Source organism: Mauremys mutica, chromosome 3, assembly GCF_020497125.1.
Source record: "Mauremys mutica isolate MM-2020 ecotype Southern chromosome 3, ASM2049712v1, whole genome shotgun sequence".
NCBI classification, from domain to species: domain Eukaryota; kingdom Metazoa; phylum Chordata; order Testudines; family Geoemydidae; genus Mauremys; species Mauremys mutica.
The window spans coordinates 135,119,635-135,134,409 of NC_059074.1; the positions used below are offsets into that span (position 1 = coordinate 135,119,635).

General features: G+C 43.6%; 1 protein-coding gene across 1 annotated transcript in view; it reads left to right on the top strand.

The window, feature by feature from the left end:
* Positions 1-14,775, top strand: part of RYR2 (ryanodine receptor 2) — a gene marked incomplete at its 5' end in the record, with an annotated part of 534,914 nt that overhangs the window by 3,946 nt on the left and 516,193 nt on the right. Inside the window, one exon of the mRNA XM_045010317.1 lies at positions 305-424. Within this exon, the coding sequence (XP_044866252.1) occupies positions 305-424 (120 nt within the window). The remainder of the gene's footprint in view (positions 1-304; positions 425-14,775) is intronic.

The window sequence follows — 14,775 nt, forward strand, 5'->3', positions numbered from 1 at the left end:
GTAGGATTAGGGGCCCCAATCATTGTTGTGTCTATCCTTTGAAACAAAAATCAATATTAATAGATGAGATGTTCAATATAATTCAAAACAAACAAAACATCGCACATCTCAGCATGTTATTGTGATGATTCCCTCTGAATCATCCAAATTTTCCCTTCTATGAATGAAAGCTACCCTGGGTTTCACTTCTGTTGCTGTGTGTGGCTGATTACTTCTGATTTTTAGCTACGTCTTTGTAAATGCTTCCCAAAGACCTATAGGATCGAACCCATAACCATGTTTAATTTTTGTCTTTTTTTTGTAGGATGATGAAGTGGTTCTGCAATGCACTGCAACCATTCACAAGGAGCAACAGAAACTGTGCCTTGCTGCAGAAGGATTTGGCAACAGGCTCTGTTTTTTGGAATCCACTTCAAATTCTAAGGTATAGCAAGCTGTCTGAATGTAGTGCTGTTTGTAATGTCATTAACAAGGAGGAAGATTTCTTGTTGGTACAATATTGCTTGCTGTGACATATAGTAAAGTCATGGGCAAGTCAGATAAATCCCCAAATACATAATGAAGGTTTTAAACTCTCATGATGCTTGCAGGCTGAATTCTTTATCACTTGCAGGCTGGATTACTGCAATGTAGTGGGATGGGGGGCTACCCTTTGAAGCCCATCTGGCAAAGGGAGCTCATCTTGGGATTTTGCTCCTTACTGCCAGTTAACCAGTGCACTAATTTGGTGTGCTACAGAGCAAACTTAGTGCAGTGCAAAGATGCATTTCTTTAGTGTGGCATTGAGGCTGTTGCCAGAGGATATTTATCCCACCAGCGTGCATATGTGATAAAAGTAAGGGTTTATTTTGTGCTGTTTGCTTTGGGATAATTGTTTTAATCTCTCTGATGTGACAAGATACACAATCCTGGTGCAAATATCAAATAAATTGTATCCAACCTACGTAATGGTTTTCTAGATTATAGTACATACAGTATGCTAATGATGAGAAGAGATTTTTTACAATGAAGGTTGCTGTTCAACAAGTGAGTGTTCACACACCGAGATTCAGTTCTGCATTCATAAACTTGGGTATCGCTCACTGAAATCAACAAGAGCCATTTCTAAAGGAAGAAATTAGACCTTTATTTGTGTTAACTAATGTTTATTTATTGGTATTAAGTAGCATGTGTTTCTATTTTTATAAATATTTTTCTCCAGATCAAGTATAAATGTTTGGTGAGTGAATTAAATGTATGAAAAGCATCTTGAAAGTAAGATCTCCAGAAGGGATTAGTATTGAGGTAATTAAAAAAATTAGCCTTACCAACTTCCATAGCATCACTTTATCATTAAATACATCATCTCTCATATATTTCAGAGTAATGCTTTATTTTCCATGTCTCATCAATTTGACTGTAGTATTCATCATAAATTTTTTTATTAAAATGTTAATGATTCATTATAATAGCAATGATCAGGATGAATTCATTCATGCTGTTCCATTTTAAGTGAGTCTTTTTAATTATAAAAATACTTCAGGATGGAAGGAACTGCAGTATTAGCTGCCTCAAAGGCCAGAAAATCTAGTTTATTTAATGAGTGAATTATCATTCAGTAATTTTGGATAGTAAACATCCAGTCCCATATAAAATGTTATAACTGTATAAATAAAGATAATGTATAAATTTCAAAGCAGTTCCAATTCTTCTTCTTCAATACCATCTTTTCCAGGTGCCTGATAAGTCACCATCTACTCTGTTAGCTCTGTAAGAGTTGGGGGAGTGGGTGAAAGGGAGAGCGAAAGCCATCATTTTTAATTTTTCAAAGGCTCACGAATCCTAAAATAACCACATCTGGAGAAATGAAGAGTTGAGAGAGCCAGAGAATTATGAGACCAGCAACACAGAGCTGACTGTGAAACAAGAGAAAATGAGAGAGTCATTATGAGCAAGCAAAAACATTATCTCTACGATACTTAAGTATGTTTTGTTATTTAGGCAAGAGCATTTAAAAAGATTTTGTGGATATTGTGGACTCTTTTTTTCTGTTTGTACACCACCCAGCACAACAGGGTCCTGCTCCATGACTGAGGTCCCTAGTCACTACAGTAATATAAATAATAATCACCTTTTGAGAGACTGGACAAGGTAGATTATATAAAAAAAATAAGTTAGAAGTCAACTATCAGTAAATGTAAATCAGTTTTGCCAGAAAAACACACTCTGGAGCTCATCTATAGGTGTATAATAGTTCAAGTGAAAAATGTTTACAGCTACATTTTATTCTCAATCCAAGTCAGCACAGACATTTGTGTCTTTGAACCAATGCTTAGGAGTGTCCAGACTAGCGTTTGCCAATAAATTTGAAAACATGGTAACTCCCTCAACCAAATAACATGAGGAAAACACCCTAGTCAAGACAAGCCTTCAGTTGCTCAAGGTTCACATTATTGGCACTCATGTCATCCTCTAGTTCTCCAGAGGCTTCCCAGAGTTTTACAGGAGACCAAAGGGAAAAACCCTAGGATAGACAAGTCTTGAATTTTTACTCAACAAGCAAGGAGAAAATGGAAAAACTTCCAATCCTACTTTATGTTGCTTCTTTGTGACACCTAAGGTACAAACCTATTTTTTTCTTTTGTAGGTGAATTCAATTTTAAGTAACTTTCATGGTGGTAGAGCTTGTAGAAATTTTTCTAAATTTTGGTAAAAAAACTTCACTTTTTTGGGGGGGCGGCACATTTTTAACCAGTTCTATTCCTTGTCTGGAAAACCCAGACCTTAGTTAGGGTTTATAGAACCAACGGACATTTAATCCACTTCTGTTGCCAATAGGATCTGTTTCTTTGTTTTGAAAACCAGGTCGTTATTTGTATATACAAATCTCACTGATACAGAAATTTTTTTATCAAAAACTTAATGCTTTCTAAAGTGAATCAATCTTCTTAAGATCTAAATGCATGGTACTGGAGTAGTCCTTTCCAATATTAGCCCTCCAAAAATATTTTTCATCCTAAATGTGGAACTCCTTTCCCCCTTCCCAAACACAACCTTACAGTAGTCGGGAGTGCAGGATTGGAAATATTCAGCCCTCCACTATTGTTGGGTTTGATTTTTGATGTTTTGTGAATCATCAGGGCTAGAAATGCCAGCTTTGTCACTAGAGAGTTAAGAACCCCTCTTTTCTAATGGCATAAGCGATTTTTTTCCTCTTGCTGGCAGACCTTAAATATCATGACATTATGATTTATATAACTATTATATATCTCTTTTTAGTGTTTTTAAAAATGTACTGTTTATAATTTTTCTATCCCTCTAAACCCTCTGCATTTTGGACTCATGGAACTAAGATATCCTGGCTTTATAAATAGTGAGTAAATATAAAAATAGTCTCAAAGATTTTAAAAATTTACAAAAACAGTCTAAAATTAGGGGGTTTTGTAAAACATCACACACGCACGCATTGTGTTTAGAAGCCAACCAAAATTTTTTCTTCTTTGACTTTCATCGGCAAATTAATTCATGGAATCCAAAATCTGTGTTGGCAATCTCTTCTAGTTTTTTCTGGAGATTTGCACCAATTGTTGAATATTTCTTAATGCTTGCATTACTGGCCCTTTTTTTTTTTAAAAGAAAGTGTCAACAAGATAAGAATGGCTGTGCTGTGGCCACTATCCTGTGTGTTTCTTGAAAACCATTTTAATTGTCTGTATGTGTCATATTGCCAAAGTAAATCTTGATATTTAAATACTAGCATAGCATTTAATCTAATGCAAGTGGTCAGAGGACTCCACTTAGCAGAGATATTTAGAGCAATATTTGATTTAATAATTTAAATAAAAAGTACAGGTTGAATCTCTCTAATCTGTCACTTCCTGGTCCGGCAACATCCATGGTCCGACATAGGCGCTGACTCCGTGGGTGCTCTGGGGCTGGAGCACCCATGGGGAAAAATTAGTGGGTGCAGAGTGGCCACACGCTTACCAACTACTCCTCCTCCCTCCCAGCGCTTCCAGAGCACTGTGAACAGCTGATTCACAGCATTCAAGGTCTGAGGGAGAGGACCTGGGGCCGGCATTGGAGCCACCGTGCAGGGAGCCATGCTCGGTGCAAAGCCTGGGGGTGTTGCAGTACTCTACGCACTCCTACTTCCTGTGCCTATGGAGACATGCTGACGCTCTTCAGTGACCTCCCGTGGTTTGGAAAATTCTCTGATTTGGCACCGGTCAGGTCCTGAGGATGTTGGACTAGAGAGATTCAACCTGTACTTAGTAAATTTACATATAGCTGCATGTATATTTGTTTCCTTACTTTACAGCTATCATTTAGACATACAGTAATATTATGAAGAGACAGTTTTTAATAGTTGGGCAACATTCCATTTTCAGTACAGCGTTATACATCAGTTATGTTGAGTGGCCAGTATGTTGCCATGAGGGAAAGCATTTTAAAATGCAAACAGATACATTCTATTTCTTGTATCAGAGGGGTAACCGTGTTAGTCTGGATCTGTAAAAGCAGCAAATAGTCCTGTGGCACCTTATAGACTAACACCCACGAAAGCTCATGCTCCAAAACGTCTGTTAGTCTATAAGGTGCCACAGGACTCTTTGCTGATTCTATTTCTTCGAATTTTGTGTATATGAAATTTATAAGACTAGATTGTGAGAGATACTGTTCTCTTCTGTAGGGGGTGGTGGGTAGCTGTGCTGTGCCAGGAGGAGCTCTAGAAAAGATCTCTCCCTCAGGCACCTCATGAGTGGTTCCTTTGGAGCTTCCGTCTTGTGTTGGGAGGGGAAGAGAAGGCGTTATTGGCCCAATAGTAGATATAGCATACTCCCTTCTCATCTCATTTCCAGCTTATTCTGTTCTGTTGGGTCCTCACCTATGCACTTCCAGTTGTTCATTACGTGATTTGACTATCTGTCACTAGACTAACATTTTGTGACCGGCACAAGGAGATAGAAGCCATGTGTCCACCTACACCCCAGCTTACATCACTCACTTGTTCATGGAGGAACTAACAGATGCATAACCCTTGTTGCCCTCTCATACTGAGGCTCATAATCTGGGTAAGCCTGGCACAGCTGCACAGGGTCTGTGGTGGGGTCCTTATTCCTTACTTCCTTGCAGTGTTGTGCCAAGTGACAAGCATGGCCTAAGTAAACTAGCATACAATGAAAATATTGCCATTATGAGGCAAAAAAGCCAGAGTCTAAGCTGTGTCTGCAGATTATTTTATTTGCAAATAAGTACTGTAATAGCACTTGGGAGCACAAATATACAGAAGTTGGGTCAGCATGTAACTCATTTTCAGTCTGCAATGTATGTGTGCATGCTCAGTTATCTATTTTTGCATATGTAAACGTATTTTACCAGCACTTTTTTTAAGTTGACCCAATGTGTATTTGATATTCTGCTTTACAGCAAACTAAAGCAATGTCCCTTTTGTATTTTAATTGGACAAGCTGCATACACTGTAAATGTTTTTGCACTGGTTGTCCTGTTTGTGTTCACAAGTATCCAAATTCAGCCTTCTAGTGCATATTCCTTAAGGTGGAAACACACCCTTATGCAGTAGAACCCCGTTGAGAGTTGTGAATTATTCATATAAAGGGAATAAAATGGTGCTGTAAACTCAGTAATTATCACAGAATGAAGAAATAAATGGTGATCTTACTTCATGTCAGCAAAGCTTGAAGAGCGAGTCATACAAATGTTAAGAGGAAAGTCTGAATATTAGCTTCTTGCCTGACTCCTGTCCCCTTTCACCGCCATCTCCATCTGTTGGTTTTGTTTTTGACACTTAATGCTCTGAATATTTTATGGCAACTTTAAATTGTTTTGTGAATTTCTAGGAAAGTGGTCTAAGTTTGTGGAGTAAATTACAAGTTGAAGTGGAGCAAATAGGTGTGTTAATAATGCAAAGGGAAAATATTTCAACAAATTCAGTGCATGCTAGTGTTCTGCATTTATCCACCAGCAATGGTAGCAATGCAGGGAGGAAGAGGAGTTGATTAGAAAGGTTTCAGAAGCAATTACTGAATTGTCAGACAAAAATCACATATTTGGAAAAATATTTGGTGTTCTGGGGTGGGCTTCTCCATATTTTTGTTTCCATATTGGGAGCTTATAGAGTGCAGAAGGATGGTACTAAATAAAAACACTGTGGGTAGATCTTCTTTATTTAAGGTAATATAAAAGTTCGTTTATAACTAGGTTTAGCCCATAAAATGCTCTCGTCAGAGCATTTAGATTGAAAAATGCCTCGTTTGTCAGGTGACTAAAGTAGACATAATAGAAGCTGATCATTTGTTCTTAGGGAACATAGTATTTAATGTTCCTAAATATGTATAGTAAAATTAGATTCTTAATTATTAATTTGTTGACATTTTTGCAGTAACTGGAGTTGTCTTTCTTAGCCATTTGCTCTTTGAGCTGAGAGTTGATGTCAGATGCCTGTCCTTGTTTCTGCAATGAGTGGGATTGATGCAGTGCATTTTTGTTGTTGTTGCATAATGTTAACCAATTACTTTGTTATGAAGACAGACGCCTTAAACTGAGGGCAGACATTACAAAATAATAATAATAATCTCACAATGTGAGGGCCACATCCTGCCCATGAATGCACACACATGACTCCTGTGGTAGCTGGGGGAGCTGGACAGGTGTCTGTCATGTAAAGCACTTACCAGTGATCTACCTTTGTTTTGGAAAATCATGGATCACCTTTAGGTTTCACTAAGCAGGAACTGAATGAACAGAGGCCTCTTGCGGCTGATTTCTGGTTACAGAAATAGTGTTCCATGTAGCATAGTTTAACCGACAGTGCATGCTTTCTGGAATAACTTTAAGGATTGTAGGGGAAGGAGAATGGCAAAAAAAAAAAATCTCCTCCTTTTGGAGTGGGGTTGCTCGGGTGGCTTGCGTTACATGAATAATCACTCCATAATGTCCACAAGAGCTAAATACGTAGTCTTAGCAAGCAGTGAATGTGAAATGTCCCTTTATTCATCCTAGGATTTAATCTTCTATCAGTTGCACATAAACTGATGCACAGTAGGTTTTTCTTTTTTCTTTTCTACAGGCCAGCCAGGTCACTATCCCACTACCATTTTAGTCTCCGACTTCCACTAATTTCTGAGTTTCTTTTTCAGCTCATCATATAACTCTTTAGCCATGATAGTTGCTCAGTGAAGTATGTTTTGAGTAGGAGGAATTTGCTATATTTGCCTGATTTGAAAAGCAGCTCTTGATGTTGTAAATGAAGTAATAACATAGCATGAAAGCTTCCAAATATTTCAGAGTTCAGTGCATTAACAGTGGTTTAGCCTAATATTTCTGGGACATCTTTTTTGTATTGTGCTGATGTTTGGTTTATCCTTAACTGAGCATTAAGGATTATATTCATGAATAGGATTCATGCACGTATGTTGTGTTTATGAGTGAGTGCAGACAGTGATGAGCTGCCAAAATCTTAACAACGGGTTCCCTATAAAAAGTTCTGATTTAACAACGGGTTCCCTATAAAAAGTTCTGATTTAAGGGATGTGCGACAGCATGTATTTTTTGTACCAATAGGGTTACCATACATCCATATTTTCCCAGGAGGTGATTAAGAACCGAAAAGCCTGACATATCCAGGAAAATACAGATGTATTTTAACCCTACCTAAAGTTCTTTTTTAAAAAGATGGGGCTGAACTAGAAATGAGCTCCGTTTCACATGTGTGGGTGGTGATCAGGGACAGTCTCAATTTTTGGGTCTTTTTCTTATATAGGCTCCTATTACCCCTCACCCCCGTCCCGATTTTTCACACTTGCTGTCTGGTCACTCTAGGGTGTGCACATGTGTGGGTCCCAGCTGCTCCCTGCCCCCCCCCTCATTAAAGCAGGTGTGCAGGGTTACTGCCCTGGGAACTGCAGGGCACCAGTGGCCATGGGGCTGGCTGCAGATAGGGGCGTGGGGCAGGGCTAGCTGGAGGCAGGGAGTGACACGGGCTGGCTGTGGGCAGGTGATGCAGACGGGCGGGCTGCGGGCGACTGTGGGCAGGGGGTGGCTGCGGGCGGCTGTGGGCAGGGGGTGGCTGCAGGCAGGGGGTGGCTGTGGCAGGGGCTGCAGGCAGAGGCTGGCTGTGGCAAGGGCTGGCTGCGGGCAGAGTGCGGCTGTGGGCAGGGGCTGGCTGTGGGTGGCTGTGGGCAGGGGGTGGGGCAGGGGCTGGCTGGGGGCAGGGGCTGGCTGTGGGTGGCTGGGGGCAGGGGCTGGCTGGGGGCAGGGGGTGGCTGTGGCTGGCTGGGGGCAGGGGCTGGCTGGGGGCAGAGGGTGGCTGGGGGCAGAGGGTGGCTGCGGGTAGCTGGGGCAGTGGGGGGCTGGGGGCAGAGGGTAGCTGGGGGCAGGGGGTGGCTGTGGGCAGGGGGAGGCTGGGGGCAGGGAAGGCGGGGGAGGGGCGCAGATACTCACACGGAGGGGGGGGGGGGGCGGCTGGGAGCAGCAGGACGCAGCCAGGGACTCACCAGGGCCAGAGGTCCAAAGAGCAGGAGCAGCAACAGGGCCAGGAGGCAGCTCACATGGCTCTCGCAGCACAGCGCAGCGCCCCCCGGCGGCCGGGAGGAGGAATTACAGGCTTCCCAGGCAGAGCCCATCAAAGCTTCCCTCGCAGGGAAGCCAATTAACAAGCGGTTCTAAAACCGCTTCTAAATTTAACAACGGGTTCGCGTGAACCCGTGCGAACCGGCTCCAGCTCACCCCTGAGTGCAGAGCAGAGTGCTAAGATGCTGCCTCCCTCCATCCTCTGAGATAACTTACTGTGTTGTACTGTTTGCCTTTTTTGCTAACAGCAGCCCTCTCAGTTTCTGTTCCTGCCCCAGCTAATCATTAGGAAAGATCTGTGCTCTTTCAGCTCAGTCATGTTGTAATGATCCATGACTGTATGCGTACATAGACATTACACTCGTCTGCTAAACTGCACTCATGCTTCCTAGGGAATAGATCTCCTGACTTTTGGCATTTATAATTTGAAGTAAAGCTGTTAGCTTCCTCTAGGGTTATTGCTCATAGTCTTTATATAACCAGGTACTGAAGGGCAGCAAGAACAAATGCAGGCCCACCCTTATCCTACAGGCCAGGGGCAGCAGGAAATCAACCAGGCAAAGAAAAGCAAAAATCTTCTTTTCTGGCAACTCCCTCTATTTCCCCTTAGTCACCCAACTGTATGTCTCTTGATCTCTGCCCTTTTGCTCACTGAGTGTGTCAAATTCCACTCTGTCCCAGCTGCAGAATGCTGTCTGCCTCCCACCCTTTAATTAGGGTTGCCAGGTGTCTGGTTTTCGATTGGACGCCCGGTTGAAAAGGGACCCTGGTGGCTCCAGTCGGCGGGGGGTCTGCAGCAACTCTCTGTGTGGAGCTTGGGGGTGGTGTGAGCCCCAACAGGCAGGGGCTGGATCACAGCAGAGGGGCAGGGAAAGGCATTCAGTTAACCTGGGGCAGCAGCCTCCACTGTGGCCAGGGGCTCCCTGCAGAGCAGGCATTGTGGCCTTTAAGAAGTGCCTTCAGCCCCTTCCCTACCTGGACCACCACTCCTCGGCTGGCAGGAGCAGAGAGAGGAGCTGGCCCGGCTCCCCAGGGGCTGCATGCAACCAGCAGCAGGGGAGGGGGCCAGGGCGAGCCACTGCCGCCGCCTGCCCCAGACCCTGTAGCCTGCTCCCCAGGGCCTGCTGCACTGGGCTTGTCTCAGGACCATGCAGCCAGCAGGTAAAGGGCTGTGGGCTGGTCAGTCTTCTCCCGGGGATGAATAGGCTATGCGGAAGCATTGGGCTGCTCTCCCTGGGAATGGGTCCAAGCAGAGTCGGGCAGCAGCTGGGTGAGGAAGCCCCAGCCAGTGGTGGGGCTGGGGGTCACTGCAAACGGTGTGGGGAGGAGAAGGGTGCCTGCAGCAGCCCTCTCCCTAGAGCTGCTGTGATTTGGGCTATGCTGAGGGAGCAGCAAGCTAGGGGCAGCAGTGGGGTGTCTGTCACTTGTGGGAAATTCTCTCCCCCCTGCATTCCAGAGAACAGGAAAAATCTTTTGTCCTCAGTGCGCTGGCTGAGCCACGTATCCAGGATTAATGGCAGATGGAGCAGCCTCTGAGGCCCGGGAAATGCCAGGGCAGTGCTGGTGCAGCTGCTATTTAAGGGGCTGCCTGACATCAGTGCCTCCCGGAGACCCGCAAACTGCACCAGCCAGAGTGGCCCAGAGCCTGCGCCCCAACCCCTGACCCCAGCTCAGAGCCCCCTCAGACACTGATTCCCTTCCAGAGCTTGTACCCCACACTCCTTCCCGCATCCGAGCTCCTTCCATGAGTCCACATGCCCCTCCCACACTCTGGAGCCCCCTCATGCATCCCAAGCCCTCATTCCCCAGCCCCACCTCAGAGCCTGCACCCCCTGCCGAAGTCTGCACCCTCTCCCACACCCCAAGCCCGGAGCCCCTTCCCACACTTCAACCCCTTGGCCCCAGCCTGAAGCATCCTCCTGCACCCTGAACCCCTCAACCCCAGCCCCACCCCAGCCAGAACCCTCACCCCCCCCCACACACCCCAACCGCCTACCCCAGTCTGGTGAAAGTGAGTGAGGGTGGGGGATGGAGTGAGTGGGGGTGGGGTCGTGGGGAAAGGGTAGGGCAGGGGCCTTGGGGAACGGAGCGGTGCAAGGGTGAAAAGCAGCTCTTGAAATTAGAAATTAGAAAGTTGGCAGCCCTACCTTTAATCCCATCACCGAGTCCACTACGACCCCTGCTGCATGGCTGAGTGTGACACTGCTTAATCCAAGGAGTTTGGTTTTTAGTTTAGAGGGGATGGTGAAGTGTTCTAAACCTTTACCATTGGTTAATTACAATTCCTTGAATGTCCTGTTAAGAGTAAATTGTTTATGCAACTAGAGCTGATGATGGGTGCATATAAAATCCAAATAATAAAGGGCATTATATAGAGAAAGCACATTCTAGCTGATTAAAATTATTTGAAGACCACTAAAGACTCTTTCCAGAACTTCCCAGGCTTGCCACAGTTTTAGCCTTTTCCCCCTGCTTCACAAAACAGTGAGTAAGGTATTGTCTAGTTTAGGGGTGGGCAATCTACGGCTTGGGGGCTGCATCCAGCCCTCCAGACTTTTTAATCTGGCCCTCGAGCTCCTACCAGGGAGCTGGTCTGGGGCTTGCCCTGCTCTGGTGCTCCAGCCGGGGAGCAGGGTCAGGGTCTTGCCCCACTCTGCTTGGCTCCCAGAAGCAGCGGCATGTCCCCACTCCGGCTCCTGCATGTAGGGGCAGCCAGGGGGCTCTGCATGCTGCCCCTGCAGCTCCCATTGGCCGGGAACTGCAGCCAATGGGAGCTGCAGGGGTGGCGCCTGCGGACAGGGCAGTAAGCAGAGCCACCTGGTCGTGCCTCTGTGTAGGAGCCAGAGGAGGGACGTGCTGCTGCTTCTGTAAGCTGCTTGAGATAAGCACCACCCGGAGCCTGCACCCCTGCCCTCTCCCATGCCCCAACCCCCTGCCCCAGCCCTGTTCCCTCCCCTGCCCTCCGAACCTTTCAGTCCCAGCCTGGAGCACCCTCCCCCACCCTGAAATCCTCATTTCTGACCCCACACCAGAGCCCGGAACCCCCAGCCAGAGCCCTCACCCTCTCCGCATCCAGCCTCTAATTTTGTGAGCATTCATGGCCATACAGTTTCCATACCCAGATGTGGCCATTGGGCCAAAAAGGTTACCCACCCCTGCGATAGATGGGTACAAGCAGACGGGGGAATACAAGGGAACAACAATGAGAAAATATTGTCTGAGTAGATGAGCCGGATTCTCAATGAGGGAAAGGTCTAAGCAGAGTGAACAATGTGGTAGCAGCAAATGCCATGTTCACAATTATTTCTTGATTTTTTTTTGAGTGGGTTTACTTAGGGAAAAAGAATAGACAAGGAAAGGGAGGTGAGGGGCACAGGGCAGTGAAGAAGAACCATAAGAACAGCTATACTGGGTCAGACCAAAGGTCCATCAAGCCCAGTATCCTGTCCTCTGACAGTGACTAATGACAGGTGCCCCAAAGGGAGTTATCAAGCAATCCATGCCCTGTCACCCAATCCCAGCTTTGGGCAAACAGAGGCTTGGGACACCATTCCTGCCCATCCTGGCTAATAGCCATTGATCGACCTATCTTCCATGAATCTATCTAGCTCCCTTTTGAACCCTGTTATAGTATTGGCCTTTACAGCACCCTCTGGCAAGGAGTTCCAAAGGTTGACAGTGCGTTGCATGAAAAAAATACTTTCTTGTTTTGTTTTAAACCTGCTACCTATTAATTTCATTTGATGGCCCCTTGCTCTTGTATTATGAGAAGGAGTAAATAACACTTCTTTATTTACTTTCTCTATACCACTCATGATTTTATGTAAAGTAAGAGGGGCAGGTGTGGAGTGAAACTGAAGTGAAGAGACTGTGAGGGAGAAGAAAGGGGAGTGTTGGAGCAAACAGCAAACAGCACAGGGCAGAGAAAGTCAGAGAACGCTGTTCCGTTTTGCCTGGACTGTCCAGAGGTCCCTGCTTTGGCTGAAGTCTCTGACTGGCTGCTGTCTGGGAGAGCTTACCTTGTTAGTCAATAGCATACAAGTGTTTAAGTTTATCTATAAATGTCACTATTTTTTTTGAATAAAAAAATGAAGGCACAAAGTGTACACTCAGAAAGGAATGGGAATTCCTTTTCAGAGCCCAACCACTTACCCTATTACTTTAAAATATTATGTTGCTATAGGTCAGTTCATATGACACTTTCAAGGACATATTTTTCAAAAGAATCTTCTCTATTTCTCAGTAATAATCCTTTAAGGTTCAGATCAGTGATGTATAAATTGCAGAACTTTAATGAAGTACCTTTAAAATACTTTAGGTGCTTTTGTTGGGTTGAAGATATTATAATCTCCATATCAGAGAGAAATTCAGGCATTGTATCCTGGCATTGATAACAAGGTATGTGAACAAGATAGTCTATGTTAATGGATGGCGAGATAGGATAAAGAATTACATAAGGGACTGAAAGTAAGGTTTTGTGCAGTCAAGTACTCGGAATATTGCATGCCTATAACCAATGCTGAATTCCACTGAATGGTGTAATGTTCTGTTTGAAGCAGAAGCAATTACAGGAATCTTGTGGAATGCTACTATAGAAGAGCCTCCCAAGTGAAGTGTTAGAAACACTGCAACATTAAAAGATTGCGTGACACATTAAAAACTGGACAAAACCAGAAAATCTAATGTAGAGAGCCATCCTGACTGTGACAGGGAGAACAGACTAGACCTAATAGGCATTTTCTTTATATCTAGTAATTCACAACATATAATTTTTCTTTGATTCACCCCCATCACCCATTGTTGAAGTGTCTGGACAGTTTGATATTTTAAGTTATTTGCAAAATTTTGCATAACTGTTTGCCTGCATACCACTGGAACCGTAAATATTACAATCAAATAGACAATTTCTCATCTGTTAATTTATGTAGTATACCTAACTAACCACCACAGAATACAAGTCAAATTGCATATTTGATTGTGATACTTTTAATTTGAAGTTACTCTTTGGTTAGTTGCATAAGTCATCCAGTTGGGGGGAAAATATGTAATTTATGTAATTAACCAGTATTACATGAATTGTGAATTTTCAGTATAATCTACTATTTGTAGTTTATTTTTTGCAAATATTTGAGTATTCATGGTTTAAAAATATGCTTTTTCTGCAATATTTCTGGTAACATGGCATGGTGATGCACAAATTGAATGGACTAGAGGAGATCTAGAGAACTCAGATTTTGGCAAAACATGAAAGGTTCATAAATACTGTCAAATGAAAATTCACTTTCCAATGTGAACAAATATTTGTGGGAAATTGTTCTATTTGTTTAGCTCTGCTATTGTTTGTACATCTATAGATCTGATCAGTCAAAATGAAAATCAGTTATGATCCTAGAGAATCTTGACTGAGATACTGCCATGACTTTGTTACATCAGGTTGCTATTTTCAAGTGGTCAAATCTGGCATTAGTGAGTATTCGCCTAGTTTCTGGAATCCACTTGTTTGCTCTGATTTACATTCCTGTTGAGTTGTCATTCTCCTGTTAGAAACAATTGTTTGTTGTTTCATTATAGTTTGTGATGTTCTGTTTTAACCAAGTTAATCTGTTTAACAATGGCAGGGAGTCTTTAAAATCCTGTTCAGAACAGCACCTTTGCAAATTCAGTTGATTTTTTTTTTTGTCTTTTTAGTACACAAGCACCAAGTCTTGGGACAGGGTGCAGCGGGACTGGCAATAGATGATTTGATTGTGCATAGTGCAGTAACTATAGGAACATTCTGAGCTTTTTTTAGACAAGACATTTCCCTCCCCAGCTCTGTGACAGTTGTTTGATGAAAGTAACAAAATAGTGGATGCTGCCTCTAAGTACAATACCACTGTAGTCCTGCTTAATATTTTTTTTTGTCATAGAGCTGCTAATGAAAAGTTGCAGTGACACATGCTACGAAGTTCTCACAGTAGGGCTCAGAAATTTTAATTTTCTCTCAATGGCTTAGAGCAGAATACATTTTAATACTACATGTCCAGTAGTTCTAAAAACACTCTTAAATTTTAATTATGCTGATAATGTAGCTGAAAATCGTAGATCTTGAATCACTGACAGATTTATAATATTGTATATTTTAAACTCAGAACAGATGAAATTACAAGTGTTTAACTTGCAGTAAGCCCTTTAACCAAGGCCTGGTCTACACTAGGACTTTAA